Genomic DNA, 23182 nt, shown 5'->3' with positions numbered 1-23182 from the left:
AAAAATGTTTATTAATCTGAAGATGAGACTCCATTGACAGCTGCCGCTTAATCAGAGGGTGCTGAAAACACCTTTTGGGGTCATCAAATCTGTCGAACAAACACGATAATATCCAACTGCAGAGCAGACAACCTGTCCTGTCCTCCCCTCGTTCAGTCGCTAAGGGTCGCTGTTGTCTCTTATGTGAGTCTCGCGCGTCGCCGCTGACGCCGCCATATTGGTGCGAACCTCAAACGCAGAGAAAGCGGGAGTGTGCGTGTGTGTACGCGCCTCTCCTCTCTTGGATTTCGTGCACATTCACACGGATTCTATGAGAGCTCACGGAGCCGCTGTGGAAAGGAGTGTGGTCAGCAGTAGGACAAGACTTAGGGAGAAAACGACATCCAGGCAAGAAACAGAACGGGAGAGTCACGACCGGAGCGGTTTGCAGTATGTCCATTAAGGACGGAGTGCCCCCCACCACGGAGCGGGTGATCAAATGTAAGTCAAGCGCGTTTATTTTGGGCTTCTCTTAATGGCGGGCCTCCTGTGAGTTCGGTGCCACTCGGATTAAAGTATGCCGCAGCTATTCAACCGGGCTCGTTTAAATGCCCGTTATGCCGCTGACTTGCGTTAGTTAGTTCGCCGTCACGAGGCACTCGCTCTCTCAAGCTCGCATCTCACATTTCACATCCCAAAGACAGAAAATTATCGCAAAGTTGGCATGCATTGAGCAGCTGTGGCGCCTTGACATTTTTGCCTTTTTAAGCAGATGGTTCAGTCAAATCCCGGCAGCCTATTGGTGAAATTGGCAAATAGAAGATCAGTGTGGTGTGGCACCGGGGCCGGTTTTGTTGGCCAAGTGATTGACATGATGGCACCCCGAGACAGACGGGCCGGTGAAAAGGTGAAGAAAAAGCTGTCTGTGGAATAAAGTTGTTAATAAGATCTCGCGGGTGTGATTCTCAAGAATATAATAGACTCAGCCGACACGCGTTGACCAAAAATATTTATCTGTAAAACTACCGTACAAATCCACACCGTGCCCTCTCCTCACTTGTACATCAATAGCAGGCCACCTGCTAAACTTTATGCGAACTTACGCAGACCTGCGTCATTTCATTAAAATAAATTATAAAAAACGCTGGAGGTGTCTGAGACCCCGCGGTTAATTTACATAGCAACTTATGTGCGGTTACTGTTCAAGGAGTGAATGTAGAGGTAGTGCGTTTCTGGAGGTACTTGGAATAGCTCATCAATGATCGGTTAGAGTGGTCTCGTAACAGAGGAACTAGAGAGGAAAAGGCACAGCAGGCTCTTTTTTATTTGGAGACTGCGTTTCTGTAATGTTGGTAGTGACATTCTTCACATCCTCAACAACTCTGTGATGGTCATTGTGATATTCTATGCAGTGGTGTGCTGGGCTGGTAATATTACATCAAGCGAGGCCCAGCGAATTACCAAGCTAATAAAAAGGGCAGGCGTAGATATAGGAGGCACGCTGGACCCCTTGGAGGTAGGAGGCAGTAGCAAAGGGGAGAATTAAAACAGAGTGCCGTTGTGAACAAAGCTTGCGCATCCTCTCTGTGATACATTGAGGACTTTTGCCAACAAATCATTCTGCAGAAGTGTGTCAAGAAACGCTACCTGGGCTCCTTTTATACCAACAGTAATACACCTGTATAGTGCCTCACTGTGACTGCAAAGTCAGAAGGTTTTTTCTTTCTTTTTAATTTTCTTCCTTTTTAGTCATTCCGGTGTGCGTTCAGACTATATTGTATCTCTATATATTTATATATCCATTTATTTATTTAAAGAGCTTCTGTAAAAAAACAAATTTCCCCCTGGTTACAAAGAGCATTCTATCCATTTATACTGTCACAATACATAGACAGGTGTACTCCTCTCTTGTAATGTGAGTCCCATTATACAGTTGCATTATACCTTCTTTCTGTTTCTGAACTGGACCGATTCTTCCCTCCTTAGTGCTACCTTGGACACACCATATCGATGCCGTGCTTAGTGCAGACACCCGATCAGCATAGGCCACTACAGCCCAGAACTCCTGGGCTCAAGCGATCCGCCAGCCTCAGCCTCCTGAGTAGCTGGGATTACAGGCGCTCGCTAACGCGCCCAGCTGAAATTATACCTTCTTTCTGAACATGCCAATGTAGTACTTAGTTGTTGTAGAGGCAATGGTGGTTGGCAACCATGTATCTGATGACTGTGGCAATGCACACCCACAAGTACTGGGACAGTATTCACAAAGAACCATCGTATGATACTCATGCCCCGGACCTTTTTAGAGCTGTCATTCATCCTATTATCTTTCTAGCTAGAGATTAGTTTATGTTTATAATGAACCCCTATCCCTTTAACTTTTCCAGTGATTTCTTAACTCCAGAATATATTGATGAAGGTCCAATAAAAGAAATTTTGTTTTATAATTTTTATTTTTTTATGTGAAATTAATGTTATGGAGTTTTAGGGCTGCCTTTTTCTATTGAATCAATACTGCAATTTTTTGATATAAGCAATATGTTTATTTTGTATTTTCTTGTTTTAAATTTTTTTTTTTTCATTAGAGAAAATTATTAAGGGTTGTGGGAAATTCAGTAAAATGCACTATACTTTATAGGTATTTTGAAATCCTTGGAAATCAACTCTGTCAAAGAATAAGTATTGATTAAGTTTGGCATGGTTTGCCGATTATGTCATAAACACATTTTTGATTTTTAACTTAACTGACAGCCAGCAGTCTTGGGAAAGTATTGTATTAACCAACACTTTCTTTTATGCAAGAAAACATAAAATCTTTCTTCTCAGCTGCATCCATGTACAAAAAGAACAAAATTTGTATAGTGGTAGCGTTGTCACATGTACAGAATAGAGTGAAATTTGTACCAAAGCAGCATGCAACATCGCTTCTCACCTGTACATTGTAAATACAAAAGTATTAAAATATATAACATTGTTTTATTTAATAGAAAGCACAGATAACATTGCCTCATGTACTTCTTACATCTGTTTCCATACAACTTGTTCAGGTAAGCTCCCAGTACCAAACATTTGGGATGTATTCTGTGAAAATGTCAGCATAGTTAGTACTGTTGTGTTGAGGAGCTATGAAATATGGCTATATAATCTCTGTTCTAGAGGAAACACATTAAAATTTTACTAAAGTCAAATTAATTCACACCATCAATAAAAAAAACAACTGGTATTTATGTCTAATGATTGACAAAGGTTTCATAGACATTCTTGTCAAACCTATTAAAAAGGGCATATGGGACTGGAGATAATGGAGTAGTTTGTGTGGGTCTTTAAGGTAACCATCCTCCTTAATTTACTGAAGGTAAGCACTCCATGTATTGGGTGGCTGCCACAAGCTGGTTTGATTTCTAATTTCTTCATCACTGTCCTTTTGGTACTTGCATATCAAGTCTAATATGTGTGGCTGGCTGCCTGTCTAATAACTTGCTAGAGCTCCTTTAAGATTTGATTCGTCAGACTGCTAAAACAGGCAGTGGAGCTGCCGTGTGTTAACAGACAAGATCATACTATGGTAAATGAGTGCATCCACTTTGAAACTCTTGAGTTAGAGGAGAATATAATGTGAATTTGCTTTTAGAGTAGGTTTTGTTTGTATCAATAAAGATGTGTCACTCCTTGTTTGTTTCTTAGAACTGTTTACAACAACAACATTTATTTATATAGCACATTTTCATACAAATAATGTACAGTAATCCCTCCTCCATCGTGGGGGTTGCGTTCCAGAGCCATCCGCGAAGTAGAAACCATATGTTTATATGGTTATTTTTATATTGTCATGTTTGGGTCACAGATTTGCGCAGAAACACAGGAGGTTGTAGAGAGACAGGAACGTTATTCAAACACTGCAAACAAACATTTGTCTCTTTTTCAAAAGTTTAAACTGTGCTCCATGACAAGACAGAGATGACAGTTCAGTCTCACAATTAAAAGAATGCAAACATATCTTCCTCTTCAAAGGAGTGCGTGTCAGGAGCACAGAATGTCACATAGATAGAGAAAACAATCTCTAGCAAACAAATCAATAGGGCTGTTTGGCGAAGCACCGCGGCACAAAGCTGTTGAAGGCGGCAGCTCACACCCCCACCGTCAGGAGCAGAGAGAGAGAGAGAGAGAGACAGAGACCGAGACAGAGAAAAACAATCAAAAATCAATACGTGCCCTTCGAGCTTTTAAGTATGCGAAGCATCGTGCAGCATGTCGTTTCAGGAAGCAGCTGCACAAAAGATAGCAACGTGAAGATAATCTTTCAGCATTTTTAGACGAGCGTCCGTATCGTCTAGGTGTGCGAACAGCCCCCTGCTCAATCCCCATACGTCAGGATCACAGATAGTCAGCGCAAGAGAGAGAGAAAAGTAAGCAATCTAGCTTCTCAGCCATCTGCCAATAGCGTCCCTTGTATGAAATCAACTGGGCAAACCAACTGAGGAAGCATGTACCAGAAATTAAAAGACCCATTGTCCGCAGAAATCCGCGAACCAGCAAAAAATCCGCGATATATATTTAAATATGCTTACATATAAAATCCGCGATGGAGTGAAGCCACGAAAGGCGAAGCGCGATATAGCGAGGGATCACTGTAGCTCAAAGTGCTTTAAATGATGAAGAAAAGAGAGAAAAAAAGACAAAGTAAGAATTAAAATAAGACAACACTAATTAACATAGAATAAGAGTAAGGTCCGATGGCCAGGGTGGGCAGAAAAAACAAAAAAACTCCAGATGGCAGGAGAAAAAAATAAAATCTACAGGGGTTCCAGGCCACGAGACCGCTCAGCCCCCTCTGGGTTTACAGATGCTTATAGATGGTAGATGGTTACACCAGTGTTGTCAGGGTGTAGGGAAGTGGGGTCTATTAAGCACTATTGCAGTTGATTCTTCATTTAAAAAAAATGGTAACAATTTTTTTTCATTGCGAAGTTTTATTAAAGTGGCCTAAATCACTTCACTACCAACAGTAGCCTATAGAATCTCATAAAGCACATTTTCCGTTTAAAACTTTTTTTTTAAGAAACAATACAAATTTATATTTAATAATAATAATTCTTTGCATTTATATAGTGCTTTTCTCACTACTCAAAGTGTTCAGCAATTGCAGGTTAAGGGCCTAGCTCAAGGGACCAACAGAGCAAAGTCCATATTGGCATTTATGGGATTCGAACCGGCAACCTTCCAATTGCCAGTGCAGATCCCTAGCCTCAGAGCCACCACTTCACTGCAAACAGTGTAAATAACACATAACCAAATAAAAGTAAGACTGCAAGTTGTAACTGTTTGAAAAATGATTTGTGAATGTTATGTCTCAGATGTGGATGGTGAGGCCAGTTTGTGAAGAATTTGGTTGGCATTAACTGAGCAAAAGCATCAGGGTGATTGTGTTTTAAATGTGTCTGCAAACTGCTTGTATTTGCGAAATTCATGACTAAAGTATTGAAGCAATGCTGACGAATATCTTAAGTTTTTAGGCTCTCCTTTATTTGGTTTGTAAGTCCTTTTTATGATCTTTAACAAATTCACTATTACAGAAATGTCTTTTAACCACAATAGTTGTTCCAAAATGCTGTAAGTGGGGACAGATCCTGTCCGCTCATCTCCCTGAAAACATTATCCAATGAGAGAAACTTCTAGAATTTTGGAAAGCTTGTGGAGCATGGGCACAACTTTGGTGGTCTTAACTGGTCCCTCCAGATAGCATAGATGTCACCTACAAGTTGGTTAGTGTTGTAGTGTTTGTTACCATGCATTCTTTAAGACGCATCTCTTTTTTTAAATTAACCTTTTAATCACATTCTACAAATGCACCGTAATCTCATTCAGTAACTCAGAGCTACAGTATGAGGTATGAACATTCAGACTTCTGTTTACCAAAGTCAAATATCTTTTCTTTAGTTTGACATTTAGAGAAAAATGCATATTATTGCATCAACCATTAAAGAGTCAATTTAATGTAAACCATGACTTTCTTCCTTTCCAGATAACCATAGTAATATAGTTGACACTGATCTTTAAATTTCCCAATATTGGCTTCATACCCCATCTCACCAAGTTACCTCAAAGTGCCTGACATCTTCCCTTGAATCCAACAAGAAAGGTGAATATCTTTTCACTGTGTGCTTTTCGCCATCTATATCTAATATATAAAAAAATCCAATTTCTGTATGTATGTCTGTCCGCTTTTCACTGTTTTTTTTTTCTTTTCTATAATTTGCTTGAACATTCCGGTTGATTTTGCTACTTCTCACATCGCGTTAAGTATCATAGTTTGCTTATGGTACTGATTTATTTGTGTAAATCCGAGAGAGGCTGCAGGCCGAGAGGAGGGGGGAATGGAGCCCTCCTCACTCACGTGCCAGCCTACGTTCAAGTCTGTCTGCCTCTTGCCATGTGTCGGAGCTTACCTTGCCTCTGTTTAGCTAGCTGTACCGGTTTGTTCAACAGACATTATCATCTACAGATTGTTATGGAGTAACACTAGACGTTTTTGAGAGAGAGATCAGAGCTACGTGTGTTTTGGAGTGTAGCTGCTGATTGCCAGAGATATCATGGCAACGTGCTTTTCTCTCCACGAGGGGGACGCTCTTCCGTCAGAGCTGAACACGATCAGATACAGCATCAATGTTTGATGTTGGAGCGTACCTACCTTTTGCTTGGTTTAAATTGATTTTTAAAGTTTGTCCTGTTTTACTACTACATGGGCAGAGCCCAGCTAGTAAAGCTAAGTATAAATGTTTTTGTACTGAGACTACCTCATTTGAGTAAATGTCAATTTTAGAGTATTATACTTTTCTGAAATGTGTTCAGCATTTGTGCACATGATAGAGTGGTGGCTCTGATGCTAAGTATCTGCACTGATATCTTACAAAGTTGCCAGGTCATATCCCGTTACTGCCAGAAGGTATTATACTCCATTGGTCCTTGAGCAAGGCCGTCAACCTCAAAATTGCTCTGGGGCACTGTACAATGGCTGACCATGAGCTCTTAACACCAAAGGTCATGAGAAAAGACAATTTTCCCTCTGGGATTAACTCTTATAGGCCAGATGTGAACTTACATCGACATAAGGGGTTGAGAGATGTTGACTTTCAGGGGCAGAGGGCAATAATCAGCTGTAAACATCAGCAAAACTCTCTGTTACGGTAAAGGTAGACTCTCTTTACTTGGAGGAATGTTAGACTCATTGACTTGATGTTAAATCCCTGCGTGTACATGAGTAGCGATGAGCAAACAGTGGCAAAAAATGGCATTGGCATCTGATGAGAGAAGTGAATGCACAAAGCAAAATACTCAATGGATGACTTTTTGAGAAATATTTTATTATTTTGAATTGGACTTCTTGGACTGTGATTTTGGTGTAAATGATCTGGGAAAAAAAAGATCTTAAAAAAAAAAAAAAAAAGTGTGGTACAGGCATCAGCTGATCAGTCCCTAGCTGATTGTGGTGTTAAGCATGTTTGTGTGGTTGATGCGCCAATGGCAACATTTTCCTGGCAGGAAAGCCACTTATGATGTGAGGTACAAACCAGATTGTGTAGCACTGCGACCTCCACTCCCATGCAGCTACTGCCACCAGAGATGGCAAACACTTGGTGATAGTGGCCACAGAACCAACAACAGATGTTTTATGTTGATTTTTGTATGAAAACGGTGCTTTGTGTGCTTTTCAGAAAAATGAGTCTTTGGAAAAAATACTCAGCCCTTGGAGAAAAGTAAAAAAAATCAGCCCTAAAAGAGTTCATAAAGTGTAATAAATACAAAAACAGTAAAATAAAGGACTAGGAAGAACAGCAAGTCTTATTACATTGCCCTGGTTGGAACAGACCACCACAACATTATTCATGAAAGCTATAATAAAGAGACAATTGTAAACCCAGAGGATTTTTAAGTAATCAGCTGAAGTTGGGACACCTATGCAAATTGTTTGCTTCAACTTGCAAGGCTTAATTTACTTTAACTCTTTTAGGGCTAATTTTTTTGTTTCTTTTCTCCCAGGGCTGAATATTTTTCAAAAAACTAACTTAAAAAAAAAAAAAAAATACCAAGCAATGGTTTAACATATCAAATCAACAAAAAATATTTATTTTTGACAAATGTTACTGTCTTGCATGTTGTATGAGCCTGCATACTATATGATTTCACATACATATCACATACATGTTACACAGCAAAGTCCTGCAAAGTATGATATCTCTCAAAGCAGCCAATTGCATGCATTGCCACATTGCACTGCTTATATGTTACACTGGTGCCACCTTGTCAATTGTCTGTTGCTGCACACAACACAGTCAGGTTTGTATTTTTTGTCCTCATATGTTGCAGGAAAGTGGCACTCAGTCAGCCTGTCTGGCACTGCTCTTTGTGATGGCCTTTCTCGCTTTGCTAAAGGCACTGCAACATACTGTGCCAGCAAGCTGTCAACCACCTTCTTGCAGAAATCTGCCGCAGTCATAGTGCTGTCACTTTTTTGCCAACTTGAACAATATATAGCCATTTTTAAGTGCAATCTCACGCATGCGATGGTACACAGTGTGGTACCACTTGGTGGACTTATGGCCGTAAGTGTATGACCCCAGCATCTGATCCAGTCGATGAACTCCAGCCATGTTACAGTTATACTCCTCAAGTGCAACTGGCTTATACAGCTTCCTACCTTCTGGGTTTCCCTTGTGACGAATAACTTTCTCACTTATATTGTTAGTATGTACCGTAGAGAGACAAGTTGCCCGTTTGACATCATGCCATGCCAATGCCACCATGTTATCCGCCTGCATGAAAACCAGATTGTCACATCTTTTCATCTTTAGCCCGTCTGGCTTCAACTGTGAAATTAAGTCAATTCCCCTGCTCTGTAGCTCCATGAACTATTCCGGTGATGTATAAAAATTGTCCATGTACACAGCATGACCCAAATGTTTATAGCCCTGAAGCAGCTCCAGCACAACCTGACTTGTCATGGGACAGTTCTCTCTTTGAAAGGAATACTTTCCTGTATATGTGAATACTTTCAGGCAGAAACCATTGTTTGCTTCTGCCAGTACAAAATCCTTTATTCCATACTTTGTGGGCTTGTCTGGCATATATTGGCGGAAAAAAGGCATCCCTTGTATTTTATCATAGATTCATCCACAGACAAATCATGGCCAGGCTGATAAAATTGTTTATATGTTGGTTCCACAATGTCAAGCAGGGGCTGAACTTCATACATGGGATTATAGCCTGGCTCACCCCTTGGGATTTGCTTCTGATTATCACAGAAGTGAATAAAACTTTGTAGCAGCACGTTCCTGTCACGCGACATAACCTGTCCAAAGCCACCCGGGGACAAAGTACGTTTGGACCAATGCTCCCTGAAGTTATATCACCAGTCTAGTCCCATCTCTATTTGTAATGCCACAAAGCCCTTCATCTCGTTTTTTGTTGTGGATTTCCACTTTGAAAAACGAGAATGCGGTGCAAGCACAGTCCGCGGTTCAGAAAATTGCTCTGCATACCTGCTTGTCTCGTCTGACAGTAGCTGAAAAGCAGCCTCAGGAAAAAAACCCATTGAAGTAGTCCAGTGGCTGGTAATCTGTCATGTCCAACAGCAAGCCATGCCGTCTTGTGAAGTCCAGCAGCCAGTTTGGCTCCCACGGATCAATGTCTGGGTATTCCTCCCACGCGAACCTTGCCGTAGGTGCATCGGCTGTGCGAATGCACTCCGCTGGCAGCCGATCAGCTGGGGTGGCATCGGCTGGTGTCTGATCAGCTGATGCCGGCTCCTCACTCTCCTGCTTGATCTCCTGATCACTGTCAACAAAATCAGATTTTGAAAAATCAGAGTCCGACTCGGTGATAATGCACAAAACATCATCTACTGACTATTTTCTTTTCTGCACTCGCTTCGCTCCCTCGTGAGATGTTGATGCCATCATGCCTTTGTTTACATTTCGTAACTCACACACATACACATACACGCAATGCTGAGTCATTGAGTCTAATATTCCTCCAAGCAGAGAGGGATTGCCTGTGACGTGACAGTGAGTTTTGTCGCCATTAACAGCTGATTGTCGCCCTCTACCCCTGGATGCTGACTTTTGTCAACATGCACCCTCAACCTCTCATGTCAAAAAAAGTCGACATCCGCCCTAAAAGAGTTAATTGCTGCAGAATAGGTTATATCCTATTAATTGTTCCCTTAAGAGGGCCTGTTTGTAATATTCTGAAATTTCCTCTTTTCATTTTTTGCTAATCTAAATTTTAAATTTAAACCTCCTGGCAGTTTACTGCTTATCTTTTGAAGTATTAAGTAATTCATTGCATTTTAAGTGATCAAATTTGAAGAAAAACTGAGGTGATCTAAAACTTTTGACTGGTAGTAAACACAATGCCATTTTCACCTGAGCCAAGGCTTGCACTTTCACTATGCGATGCTTGGCAGGTTTAGGATGCATGGCCAGCATAATGATCAAAATATGCCATCTCCAGCTGAATCAACAAGTGGAAAAATAAATGGTCATTGCTATTGCCTGGTGGGGCAGTATGGGATGAAGGGGTGCCTCTGAACGTAATGATTAAGTGGGCATTGTACTCTACAGCCATGCTGCTCCTTGGAGGCTGAGAGCAATTTGGATGTTATTAACACATGAAAACTGCTCTGGCTTCATGGATATGCACACCGCCACTCAGAAAATTGTTTCTGAGAAAAGAGAGAAGCTGTCATTTTTGTGTAATTTACCTAGTTTTAAAAATAACATGTTTTTTAACAGCGAGTACATGTGAAACACCCTAAGGTTTCACCCTATGGTTTCTGATTGTTTTTTTTCTAGTTTCTATGATAAAGTATTGTTGATGTATTAATGGAAATAGAAGGCAAAGTGCCTCTGAACTTGCTCCTATAGAGGGTTAAGAAGCCTGGTTACTTATGATGAAGGAATAAGCTAAATATTTTGTGTAAACTGATGTGTTATTTTCTCTGTGTAGCAAATGTCTTTCTGAATTTTATCCATAAATAGATCAGTGAGAGTTGCCATCTGATAATTGTAAACTTTTGTGGCTGGAAAACAGGACTTGTCATCCCTATCTGGAAAGGGAAGGGTGATTGCTTGGATTGCGGTAACTACAGGGGGATATAACTGCTCACTGTGCCGGGAAAGGTCCACACTAGGATCATCCTCAATAGGATCTGTGATCAGTTGCTCACCTATCAGCAACCGGAGCAGTCTGGTTTTACACCTAAGAAGTCTATCATCAGCTGCATCCCGGCACTGAGGGGTTCTAATGCAGCGGAAACATGAATATCGACAGTTTCTTTGTAGTTTTTGTCAATTTTCATAAAGTGTTTGACTCAGTTGATCGAGCTGCCGTATGGGACATCCTGAGATTTTGCAGGATCCCACCCGAACTTCCTGGATGTCATTGCCAACCTGTACACTGGTACTGTGAGTGCTGTGCAGAGTGGAGGCAGATCCTCTACATTTTTCCCAGTTGATTCTGGGGTTCATCAGGGGTGTGTTCTTGCTCCTACTCTGTTCAATGCTTCTCTTGGGAGAGAATGGGGGGGGGGGGGGGGGGAGAATCATGAGGTTGCTGAAAAGGAGTGTGTGGCGCTCCTGATATCTCTGCAAAAGAACAAAGATCCTTGTCCTTAGGGTCCTGGTGCTTCCTGTCTTTGTATATGGTTGCGAGCCATGGATGCTACCCAGTGGCCTGAGACGAAGACTGGACTCCTTCGGTATTGTGTCTCTTCGGAGAATCTTTGGGTACCGCTTGTTTCACTTTGTGTCAAATGAGCAGTTGCTCGTGGAGTCCCAAATGAGGCACATTACCTGCATTGTGAGGGAGCGCCAGTTACAGTAGTACGGCCATGTGGTGCGATTCCATGAGGGTGATCCGGCTCACTTGGTCCAGGTCAAGGGTATGCCCACATAACACCTGGCTGCAGCAGATGGATAGTCATTTCCAGAGGGTGGGAATAGACCCTTGTATGCCTGGGGGGGTTGCCTTTTTCATCATGTGGAGGGTGCAGCGCTGTACCAGTGCATGCTCCCCAACCTGACCTACTTAAAGTCAAGTGATTACTGTTGTTTGTTTATAAGAAGCTGTGAAATTATCCACTTGTTCTATGTGACTTAGTCTTTTGATCTAGATTTATAGAACCTTTTGAGTGTTCTCGTCCCTGGAAAGATTAACAATTTGGGGCCCTGAGTCTTTTACTTTCAAATAATTAACATTTACCAGATTTTGGGGTCATTACTTATTAACTCTTTTGAAATATTCTGTTGGGGTTTGTTTCATTTACCTCATGTCAAGGTTGGATTGTGAAAGCGATTGCTTTATGTGAATTAATACTTTTTGACTTTCACATTTATCAACACCCTTTTGAAGGGTCATACTTGCTTTAACACCTTAAACTAATTGACAAGACCAATTACATGGACTGGTCTGCAATTAGCTGATTGTTTGCCTTTTTGTTTAGAATCAGTTATTAGAGTGTGGTTAAGAAATAAAGACTTGGATTTAAACTTTGTCATAAACATGCTCGTTGGCTATTTGACACTGCTGCAGGTACTGTATGTATTAAATACTGCAGCCATTAGACAGATGGCTAATGCCACTGAACACCGCAGAGTAGCACATTTTTCATGGGATATGGGAGACTTGACCTCTTCAATGTGTCATTTCCATTTCCCAGCTGAGAATATAAGCAGATGACCATTGTTTTATTATGGTTAGATCTGACAGTAGTATGGTTCAGTGGTTGAAGAAACCGAGCACACTGCTGCATATTAATAAATAGACAAGAGGTGGAGTATATCTCCTTAACTAAAGTGTCATCACCTGACTTTGTTCATAGGGCTAAGTAATAGTGTAGCATTTTAACATATATAAGGCAGTATATAATATATAGTTTTTTCTGTATATTTATCTATAGTCTTAGAAACAAGTAAGGACGCATTGTTTAAGTTCTATGTTTTATATTGGGTAATAACTAGAAATTGACTTCTTACATTCTAAGAAATTGAATCAACAAACCAAAGAGCAGTGATTAGTAAATGGTATTTGACATGAAAACACTTTTATTTTGAATTTGATACTTTCAACATATTCTAAAAAGTTTGGGAAGTAATTACCATTTTGTAATCTGCCCTTCCTTCTCATAACAGTTAACAAATGTGTAGGTACCAAAGACGCCAATTTAAGTGTTTCAGGTGTAATATTGTGTCATTCACCTTGAAGACAAGTGTTAAGGAGTACAATGGTATGGGGTCTTTGTTGTTATATTTTGCATATGAAATTGTGCCACGTGACGACTGCAGGCAGGCCAGCTGAGCACCTGTACCCTCTTCCATGCAGTATGTGGCTTTGCATTGTCTTGCTGAAATATGCAAGGGCATCCATTAAATAGATGTCACCTAGAAGGAAGCATATGTTGCCCCAAAATCTGTATGTACTTTTCAACATTAATGGTGCCTTCACAAAAGTGCAATTTGCCCTTGTCTAGGGCACTTACATATTCCCATACCATCATGGAAGCTGGCTTCTAGACTTATTTCTGGTAACAGTCTGCATGGCCATTTTTTTTTGTCTGGAGGAGCAAAAATGACATGAAATAGTGATTTTTCTGACTACAGTATATTTCCACAGTGTTATGGTCCATTCCAGATGCCTCCAAGTGGACGGCTCTTCCGTGTACTGTTGACATGCAGCTTAGATTTTACAGCTGTAACCTGCATTTGTGGATGGAACTTCGTATTGTTCAATTTGATAAAGGTTTGCAGAAGTACTCCTGAGACCATGTGGTTGTATCACTTATTGATGAATGGCTTTTACACAACAAAATTTCTCCATATTCCTTGAACCTTTTGATTGTATTATGTGCTGTTGAAGGGGACATACTCGAATCCTCTCTGATCAGTCTTGGAGAAACATTGTTTTTAAACTTTTAAATGATTTCCTCACACAATTGTGGGAAAATTGGCAATCATCTGCCTATCTTTGCTCCTAAAGGATTAAGCCTTTCCTGGATACAGCTTTTATCCCAAAGCATGATTACAATCACATCACATCTTTTTCTACTCACATCATTAATTTCTTTTTTTATCTCATTATCGGTCCTAAATTGCCTCACTTTTTTGGTATGTGTTGCAGTCCCTTAATAGCATGAATGGAAAAATATCTATGATAAAGTAAAGTTGACCAGACTAAACATTAACTGACTTGTAATCCATCGTAACAAAAGACAAAATAAAGTGAATTATAAAATCAAAGCTTTCTGTTTTTATTTGCATTTTTCCATACTGTCCCAACTTTTTTTGAGTTGGGGTTGTAATTTTCCATTATTTATTCAAGAGAAACGACAAAAGTTTTGTGTGAAAAAAGTAACTATCTCCTTACTCTTCTGTCACTTAGTGGAGGTTATTTCAGGTGTTTTTACAAGTAATTTGTTTGAAATGGTTGCTTTGAACTCTAGAGAAGTACTTGGTTCATTCAGGTAGACATCAACACACCAATTGCACTCTGTTGTGGACCAAAACAACTGGACTTGAGACTCTTTAGAAACAGTGATCTTTGCACAGTACCTAGTGAACCCAGGAGTAGTTTGTGTGAGGTACTAATATGATCAGGACCAATCTAAGCACACAAAACATTATGGATTATGGGTAAAATGTATGCCTGATGTGGTGGTAACACACTATAAGTCATTCAGTCAGAATCATTATTACCAAACTAGAAATACAACAGTTAGATTAGAGGTTTGGATTCATAAATAGTAAATAGTAATGTATATTACTTCCTCAGAATAAAGGACTGTGGAAACAAAGGACAAAATTAAAAATATTAAAAATAATTCTGTGTCATTGAATTACATAAAAGTGACCTTGATTTAATTTAAACCGGATGCCATGAAGTAAAAAAAAAAAAAGAAAAAAGAAAATGGGAAAAAGGTGTTTGACCCACTGTTTGTGAAATTTAGCTTCAGACAAGAATTTTCATTTTGTTGCATCAGTATTTTGTTGATGCCATAATTTGTCTCAGTGGTTCAATCCCTCTTACCTCCGCAGGCTATTGATCACAGAGCGAGAAACCTCAACTATGCTGTCTGGAGAAGCTCTCATGTTAATATATTTATTCTGGTTGAAAACCCAAAGTGAAACTGCCCTTACTGCTGTACTGTTCCTTTTTTATATGTGCTTAGAGCCATGTGACCTAAATGGACATTGCCCTTTTTGACCTTTGTTGATTGGGTCAGCTATCTGGTACATCAGAGTCCCCATCTTGAACATGTCCTCTGTGGTAAAGTAGAACAGATTTTGAGGCATGTGGAGTTCCTAGTCTCCTTTCCTGTGGCTTAATCTGTGATTTTTAGGTTGTTTTACACTGGAAAGGAGTGTGAACCTGACAGTTTATGTGGTGGTAGCACGGTATTTATTCCTCTGTCTCACAGGTCCTGAGTCTATGTGGGTTTTCTCCACAGGTATTCCTTTAACATCCTAAAGATGTGCATTTTTAATTAGCAGCTCTACTTTGGTATCCATGATGAGTGAATGTGGAAGGTTTTTTTTTTTTTTTTTTTTTTTTTTGCACCAAGTGCTGCCAGAATAGACTGATAGGCTTGTAGCTCCCTAGACACTAAACTAGATAGCTTGTTTACTAATGGAAGACGAAATCTCTCCCTCCATATCTATATAATGTATATAACATTTAATTTTTAGTAAAGATAAACCAATTTCCATTTTTTTAATGTCATGCCTCTTCAGCTTTCTCAAAATCTTCCCTCAGAAATTTATAAACTATATAATTTGTCATTATGATTTACAAATATTGTACTTTTTTTTTTTTTGTTTGTTTCCTTTGTTAGTATTTCAAACATTAATAGCCAGACAGTTATTCAATATATATTGGTTTAGCAAGTAATTTCCCTACTTTGCATGCTTTTCATTGTTGGATATCAATAAAGAAAAATGCGCTCTGCCTTTTCTGGATTGTCTAACTGTTGGGTAAATGCAAATCTTTACAGGTAACACTGGTCAGAATAGCTCAAGGAATGCATGGATTACTCATTCTCAACTACTGGTATGGCTTTTTGTTTGCATGTTTCCTGCTTTCTTGCCTTGGTTTTCTAAGTAAAGTTACCATCACTAGAAGGATTTTTTTTTTTTTTTTTTACAACAAATACTTCACCCTCTGTTTATTTAAAGAAAATTCCAAGCCTTTTTATTATTAAAAAAAAAAAAAAAAAGTAAAACTTTTGGAGATTCAGGCAGTATGAAAATGAAAATTCAGCTTTGTCAAATATTGGGTGTTTTTTATAGCTTAACCTCAGTTAGCCTAAGCCATGTTATACATGTATACCCCAAAGCAAAATGGTAAATTATACTTTAATGCATTTAATTGCCAAGTATGTGTCCCTTATCTTCAAAAGGTGAATTTCTTTACAAGCCTACAGGGTGTACCTTGTAAAGGACAGTTAAATCTGGCCCAGCAGATTAAATAATTTATTTAACTGAATTCCCCCTTGGGGTTAATAAAGTATCTATCTCTATCTCTATCTATTTAGTCTTGGCGCCATGTGGTGGTGGTGTCTGGTTGATGTGATGTGTGTTTTTCTTTGATGTTGAAGTTTAGCTGTTATGGTGATTGCCCTCTGACCCTTGGTAGTCATTTTGTTTACTTGGCACATGCTTGTTGATGGAGCATATATTCATAGGTCAGATTTATAAAACTTGTTTATGCACAGAAAGTGGTTTGCATTTTGCATATGCAACTTTTCAATCAAAAGTCGGGATCTATAAAAGAAAACCTGTCAGGAGGACTTATTTATTTAAACTCTGAGCCATGCATATGCAATATTTCAGAGAAACTGGGAAATGATGACACCCTCAGGGAAATGCAGCCACACTAATTTTTATCACCGAGCTGTTGTTATAATGTGTGTTGACATGATAAACATATTAAACGTGTTGAGTATGCGCTCTATTGTACTTGCCTTCTTACATGGCAAATTCTCAATGAAGAACTTACTTGGATTTTCCTCAGTTTATATCGACTACCTGTTGTCACTTCTTGTGACCAGAAACCAATGCAATCACTTTTTAAAAATGCATTAAGTAAAAGCATAGTTGTGATTAGATATTAATGATGTTACCTGCGGTGGTTTGGCACCCTGCCCTGGATTGGTTCCTGCCTTGTGCCCTGTGTTGGCTGGGATTGGCTCCAGCAGACCCCCGTGACACTGTGTTCGGATTCAGCGGGTTGGAAAATGGATGGATGATGTTACACAGCATGCGTTACAAATGGGTCATTTGTATAGGGGACAAATGGTTTTTTTTTTTTTTTTTTTTTTTTTTTTTTTGGCCCATGAGGCGACTTAGGCTTCCATGAACTCTTCTCTTGTAACTTTGTGTGCTGAATTGGATCAGATGTTTAAAAGACAGGTTTTAATGATGTTAAGCTTTCTGGCACAGGTGCTTACCAGAGACCAACATGTCAGGAATATCTGAGCCAAGCTTCTGCTCCATCATTCATGCTGTGCTGGAACTTATAAACTAACTGACTGAGTCACTATATTCAGTTTCTGTATGGTGTGGGCGTACAGGCCGACATAAGAAGGATATTTGCAGCAGTGTCCAGTTTTCCTAACATAATGCACTTATATTGCAATAAGGGCACCTAATTAGAATGAAGCTGTTTTTGTTAATCATAATCAGTTTCATTCTATTCACGCACAAGTTGTCTGTGATGCCAAGATAAGACTGCCAAACTTCAGGACTGCTCTGGCATAATGCCACATAATAAGTCATCTCCATTTGCTGATGCCATTTGCAGATTGAAACTGAAGAGTGTAGACATTCTTTTTTATGTTTTATTTTTATGTGTGTGACTGTGTGTGTGACTGTGTGTGTGTGTGTGTGTGTGTGTGTGTGTGTGTGTATGTATGTATACAGTATATGTATTAGGGCTAATTAATCACATCTAACATTAAAACACGCAAGTATAAAATTAATACATAAACCATGAAGGAAATACACACTGAATCACAAATTTATTGTAGAATCAACACAAAGGAATTAAAAAAAAAATAAATAATGGCATAGTTTAAATTTAAACAATAATCTTAAACCAGAACTTTTAATTAAATACTACTTGAGCAAGTACAACCTGAATTTGAATGCCTTCCTAAAAAAGCAAACTGAAAAGATTCTGTAATGTATCTATCTGAAACAAGGCTTTATTAAAAACAGTTTTTCAAAATTTCTCAAGCAACAGCAATAAAAAGTATATATTCTTCCACAATCAATTAATTGATATTGGCAATTAAATGCTGCTTAAATATAAACATACATGCACTTGTACATTTTAAATCATTAATTACACTACATCTTTTTTGCTGTTAAAATATACATTTACTATATTTATGCAGTTTTTTTTTTTTTTCTTCAGTGTATCAACTAAACATTTGTTAATTATTGAGGTATAATTTTAAGATATGGATTACCATTTTAATTATGTAGTACTTGTTCCTTATCAAAACGTATGCTGTATGACACATAGCAACAAATAATAGAGTACAAATCTTTAAGAAAAGCTCTTGTTTACTAAGCAGCAATTTCAAATTTGTCTAGTTTTTCTTTTTTCAATTAAAAGTATAAGCTGCTGCATTTTAAACAAGCACGCTGTCCAAACTCAAATGGTGCTTGTTTTAATTTAAAGGAGAAAATAAAGTTCTGAATTCCTTAAAGCAGCTTTTCTTGCCGTTTGTTTAGTGACACAGGGCGACTTCTCCAGTTACTTTTTTTCCAGTTTATTCCTCCACTTTCTTTAACGTAAAGGCTAATATACCAATTGCCACTTGTTCGCTGATAAAACAAGCCTCCTCTCACTGCTCTTTGTTTACACACTTTAATCTGAAATAGGTTATATCTCATGTTAAATAGTGCTTTCTTTAGTTATAGTAGCCATTACAAGAATAATATTTTACAATTTCTAATACTGTATGCCTATTGTTTTGCTTTGTTAATGTGCATACTAGATTATTTCAGTGGATTTATAGCACGAACAATTTAGACATCTGCATTGTTTATTTCTGTTTTACATTGTTTTAGCCATATTGTATGCTGAAGATGTGATGCAATAAATCATCGTTCGTTTCTACATATGTTTGGAAGGAGTTACTATCTGTCTAACTGATGAAATGGGTACTCTTCCAAGAGGGCATAATAAGTGTATTCTTCAATAAAAGCTGATAGCATCAAAGCTTGCCCAAGAAAGTATATCAGAGAGTTGCAGAATGCAACAAAGCTTGCTTTACAGAAATTTGCACTGTGATAGAATTTGTGCCTGAAGTTTGATAAGGTTTTTACATATTCTTACAGAGAAGCATGCATGTATGATTACACAGACTTGTACTTCACTATGAACAAATAGAATAGGAGAGATTATTCTCCTACTTTTGCCCATTTCAATTTTTTTTTTACTTTTTGGCCTAGCAAAGAATATAAAGGGTGAATTATTATATGCTATATTTCTTCTGACAAATAGAGCTTCTTGTTCTGGAGTGCATTGCCTTTTGTTGCTATGCCCTTCTCTCTATCTTTCTTTTCAAAGTCTGAGATGATTAATAACAACTCCTGTTATCCAGTGAAAGCTGTAAGGATCCCCATCTTGTTGTGTGACCTTGAACGAGTCACTTCTTTAGCTGAAGAAAACAGACCAGCATGTTCCCACTGAAAGAGATTTGGTAGTAGTTTTGCGTTTATTCATGTTATTGTGCCTACAGAAAAATTTGAAGTCTTTAAATGGATAGAGCATTAACATTTTCTCATTTAGTGTTATATTTACATTACCATTCCTTAGAAAACCTCCACCATTCTTACCGTTTGCTACCTTAGTAAAGGTGTACAAGAAAACTGTCTTAATGTATTACAGTGGTCAACTTCAAGCTATATAGATTTTTATTTTAAATCTGCTCCTTTGTTCAAGTTAACAAATATTCAAATATTTATTGTGTACAGTGACATGCAAAAGGTTGGGCCCACTTGCTTAAATGTCTGTTACATTCCTTTTCATCATTTTCTGCAGGATTAGTGTATTGTTTCTGTTTTGTACAATTGTACAGTGAAAAAGGAAAAGGAGCTCCATGCAAACGTTTGGACACCCCATGATATTTGAGGCTCCAGATAACTTTTCCCAAGGTGTTCTCAGATCTTAATTAGCTCATTAGAGCAATTGCTTGTTCAGTCATCGTTAGGATACCCCATGTGATGCAAATTGCAAAGCTGTATAAATTCTCTGACTCCTCACAGCTTGTCCCAAAAATCAGCAGCAGTGGGCTCCTCCAGGCAGCTGCCTAGCACTCCGAAAAATAAAAGATACATTTTGGAAACAATTCATATGGACAGATGACCTCAAAATATAACTTTTTGGCCACAATGTGCCAAGGTATGTTTGTAGAAAAAAAGGGCTGAATTCCAGAAAAAGAACATGTCTCCAGCTATTAAGCACAGGGGGGGGGGATCAATCAGCTATGGACTTGTGTTGCAGTCAGTGGCACAGGGAATATGTCTTTGGTATTGGGAAGAATGAATTCAAATAAATACCAGCAAATTCTGGAAGCAAACATCACACCATGTGCAAAAACATTAGAGTTAAAAAGAAGAGGTGAACCACACCTCCAAATCTACAATGGAATACACTGGAATACTTCAAGAGGCGCAAGCTAGCGGTTTTGCCTTGGCCCTCAAAGTACCCTGACCTAAACATCATTGAACATCTGTGGAGAGATCTCAAAAGATCAGTGCAGAATCCTGCAGAGTTAGAAGCCTTTTGTAAGGGCGAATGGGCGAAAATATCGCAAGTAAGAACTGAAAGACTCAGCAGGCTACAAAAAAGCATTTACAAGCTGCGATACTTGCCAAAGGGGGTGTTATTAGGTACTGGTCATGTTGGGTGCCCAAACTTTTGCTTCAGGCCCTTTTAATTTTTTTGTGAATGATGGAAATAAAAATGTCATTGTGCTTAAAATATTAAAGAAATGTGTAAACTTTTAACTTTATGCCTTTTGGTGATCAGTTCATCTTCTGCTCAGTTCAATTCACAGTAACAGACATTTTAGGAAAGGGTGCCTAAACTTTGGTATGCCGCTTTTAACTTTTCAAATATTTTTCCTTATTTAAAGTGGAACTTGATGACTTCTTTTTTTCTTTTTAACTTGTCCTGATGTTTACACATAACATAATTAGTTTCACTTGTATTTACAGGTATATTTTTGACCAGCACAGTACTCTTCATCCATCTCTAAATACAGTAGATATCAAGAAGACCAAGGTACAAGTTGTGGTCAAAATATTTTGAGCCTAAACATGAAAAAGTGTATTCTAAGATAGTGCATTTGTAAGTGGCCAAAGATCAGGTTTTAATTACTAAAATACCTGCGTTACAAGTTTCCAACGTTTGTGGTTTACAGTACGTGTTTCATGTTTCAGAGGCAAATCAATATAAAAGCCAAAAAATTAAAAATCGAATGTCATGTTACCATTGAATTAATAACGCTAGAGAACAATACAAATCTACAGATTCATTCTTGCCTTGTACCAGCACCAGCCTCCTTCACATGTAAAGGTCTAGAGGTGAGCTCCAGAATTCTGTTGTGGCAAGACATGCAATGGATTTAGAAAATATTCAGAACCCTTCATTTTTTACACATTTTTGCCCTTGGGAACCTTTATTGGTTCAAGAATTTTTGTAGTCTTCTTCAGATCTGTGCCTCGACATATAACGTGTCTCAGCAGTGCAGGCAGTTCTTCTAATCGTATGACTTGGTTTTTCACTGATGTATGTTGTCACTGTGTTAAACTTGCATAGACAGTTGTGTGCCTTTCCTAATCAGGTCCAGTCAGTTGGACTGACCACAGGTGGACTCCTAACAAGGTGTACATCTCAATGATAAACAACAGAATTGAATGTACCTAAGCTGAATTTTAAGAGTCAAAGCAAAGAGTCTCGGTATTTGTGTTAATGTGATATTTCAGTTTATTATTTTCAATAAACTGGTAAAAAAATAGAATTTTACTATTCTCACTTTATTCTGAAGTATTAAGCATTGCATGATGAGGTGAAACATAAATTTAATTGATTTTAGCACAAAGCCTCAACATAAAAAATTTGAAAGTGAAGTCAACTGAATAATTACAAAATTCATAGTATCTCACACATGACCCAAGGTTTGGCCAGTATTTAACATCAGCAACAAATAAAATGAGATTACTTTAGATAAACATGTCAATGGTGCATAAGATAACAGACACTAGTACTGGTTATGACTAATGAATATTGACTTCTGAAATGAAGCATCATGCATCCACAATATGTTAAGCTAATGCACTTTAGGTTGAAGAAATGTAAACATTTTATAACTAAGGGGCTATAAAATGTTGAATGCATTACTATTACCCAGAGTCCAAACAACAGTCAAAACAATGGTGGTTCTTCAACCCAAAGTGATTTGAAGTCTGGACTTGGTGTTAAAGGAGGAAAAGTTAACATTAATTTTCTGATTCTGGATTTTCTAACTGGCAAACCCCAACACCTGTGAATTTTTAGCTTTATTTTCTCCATACTGATGGTCCGCAAATGTGCTCATCCCCCTGCCATGTTTTGGCAAGACACAGCTCCAAATCCAAGGTTTAAATTTGCTGATGTAACTACCATGCTAGGCCTTATCACCAATAATGATGAGATGGCTGACAGAGCAGAGGTTTGCCTTCTGGTCCTGTGGACATGACCCAAAAATGAGACTTCAGTCCTGAGAAGGGCACACTCATAAACAGGGTTGAAATAAACAATGTCCTTGATAATACAGTAGTTGATTAATGAAATTATTTGGCAGTGGTTTGTTTTTAGTTAGTTGCCTTGTTACATATTACATGTGTGACCAAGGGTAATGTTAATCACATTTTAAGGTATGGCTGAGATGGGGAATATACGTACTGTCATTTGGTACAGGAGCACAACAGTGGGAGTACCTGAAAAGAAATTATATCAGAGTAATGGTGATCCTTGTCTCACTCATTTTTGAGGATAACTCCGCAGTACTCTCAAAATCATTTTCCTCCAATCCTTATCTGACAGAACAAAATGAGAGACACTAACAATATGCAAAACTACAGTACTTTTAGGGCAA

General features: G+C 38.5%; 1 protein-coding gene across 11 annotated transcripts in view; it reads left to right on the top strand.

The window, feature by feature from the left end:
* Positions 1-201: 201 nt before the first annotated feature.
* Positions 202-23182, top strand: part of LOC114647309 (serine/threonine-protein phosphatase 2B catalytic subunit beta isoform) — a 112362-nt gene continuing 89381 nt past the window's right edge. For 4 of the 11 annotated variants that reach the window (XR_007934187.1, XR_007934188.1, XR_007934189.1 and 1 more), the window contains exon 1: positions 202-480. Coding sequence is in view for 8 of the 11 variants with exons in the window: in XM_051923484.1 (XP_051779444.1) it covers positions 432-480 (49 nt within the window). In the remaining 3 variants the exon portion in view is untranslated. The remainder of the gene's footprint in view (positions 481-23182) is intronic. The other 7 variants (XM_028795994.2, XM_028795993.2, XM_028795992.2 and 4 more) reach the window with 2 other exon arrangements.

This window comes from Erpetoichthys calabaricus, chromosome 2, assembly GCF_900747795.2.
Source record: "Erpetoichthys calabaricus chromosome 2, fErpCal1.3, whole genome shotgun sequence".
Taxonomy (NCBI): Eukaryota; Metazoa; Chordata; class Cladistia; order Polypteriformes; family Polypteridae; genus Erpetoichthys; species Erpetoichthys calabaricus.
The sequence above is the reverse complement of the archived record's forward strand: the minus strand, read 5'-3'. Positions and strand labels throughout refer to the sequence as shown.